Below are 1,491 nucleotides of genomic sequence, written 5' to 3'. Positions count from 1 at the left end.
TTAAGATAAAAAATAAAATAAAAAATAAAATAAAGTCAACCTAAATAAATAAATAAATAAAAATGAACTCAGTATTCTGTCTAGTCCAAACCTTTTCCTCCTCCACTGTTTTTATTTTAAAAAGTTCATCATCAGTCATTCCAAAGCTGCAAATATAAAAAATAAAATGAAAAATACAAATCTCTGTGTGTCTGTTTTCATGTAAAATGGTTATATTTATATCAAAGTAAAAATGTATAAATTACAAATTTGTCAGCTGGACACTATGGGGAACCGAACCCTTGACTTGTGATGTTAGAGGCCATGCTCTAACCAACTGAGCTAACCAGCCAGCCAGAAGTCAATCCTTTCATAAACGAGCTATTTCTCCATTTAAAAAACAATTGAATTTGAAATGTTAAACATCCAGAGATATTTCTTATATAAAAATCCAGAACGTTTTTGACTTCTATATTTCACAATACCTGTTCATTTTGGATCCTTAAGTTTTCACTTTCAATCCTTTTTATTCTGTGCATTTCATGTAAGTATGCATTTTTCTTTTCTAACCACTCCTGTAAATACAAAAAGAGGCTATATAATATTTAAATTTGACAAATGAATTAGAATTTTTATCTATTTCTGAGATATTTGATTAAAACTTTAAAAAGAAAAGCAAAATTTATAAGTTTTATATAAAGTTGTATCTTTTTCTCTTTCAGATAGTATTATAATATATAAAGATAATACTAATTAAGAAAAGTATCTGTATGTTATTCTTCTTAGTATTAACAATAGACTTCAAGGACTGAATACAATTGATAAATATATCAACATTTTTCTCTGAAATTCGTATGTAAAAGTTTCTAAAGTGTACTATTCTGTATAACAAACAAGACAAAAAAAACTTTTTTAAAGATGTGAAAAAATTAGTAAAATCTTTTTCTGTGTAATCCTAACAAAGTCTCAGGAAAAAAAAAAATAATTAAAAACTCTTTTTGTTCATAGTTATATAAAATTTAAGGAGAAAAAAGCATTAAAAACATAAATAGACCTTACAACATTTTGGCTTTTGCTTTTTGGTATGTTTCTGTAAATTGTAATGGCATATTCTCTTTTTTAAAAAAACAACTATGATCAGTTAAGCAAAGTGTGAATGAAAATAATTTAGTAAAATAGCTTTGGATTATTCATGTATTATAAAGGAACATCTTTGCCAATAAAATTAAGTATTAAATCATCATTTCTGACAGGGCCATTTTATTCTTTCTTACGGAAATGATTAATTCTTTTTAAAATATTTTGCTTTTTACCTGATAAACAGCTGCCCTTATGTTATCTGCTTTATCAGGTTCTACGCTCTGCTTCTGTGAAGGCTTTTGGTCCAAGACTTTCAAAGTCCCTAAATAGTGAGAAGAGGTAGTTGTCGATGGAGTTCTTCTTATAGAACTAGATTTCTTTAAAAACTCAGAGGTCATTAATCTGAAAAGATCCAAATGAATCAAGATAAAC

The 1,491-nt window shown here is 26.7% G+C and overlaps 1 protein-coding gene across 1 annotated transcript in view; it reads right to left on the bottom strand.

Annotated features, from left to right (window-relative positions):
• MAP9 (microtubule-associated protein 9) overlaps positions 1-1,491 on the bottom strand; it is a 36,118-nt gene that overhangs the window by 15,714 nt on the left and 18,913 nt on the right. The window contains exons 8-9 of the mRNA XM_008581042.1: positions 1,293-1,461; positions 465-554 (exon numbers count right to left, since the gene is read on the bottom strand). Of these exons, the coding sequence (XP_008579264.1) occupies positions 465-554; positions 1,293-1,461 (259 nt within the window). The remainder of the gene's footprint in view (positions 1-464; positions 555-1,292; positions 1,462-1,491) is intronic.

This window comes from Galeopterus variegatus, unplaced genomic scaffold (genome assembly GCF_000696425.1).
Source record: "Galeopterus variegatus unplaced genomic scaffold, G_variegatus-3.0.2 Scaffold2239, whole genome shotgun sequence".
NCBI classification, from domain to species: domain Eukaryota; kingdom Metazoa; phylum Chordata; class Mammalia; order Dermoptera; family Cynocephalidae; genus Galeopterus; species Galeopterus variegatus.
Note: the sequence above shows the minus strand (reverse complement) of the source record. Positions and strands in the feature narration are given on the sequence as shown.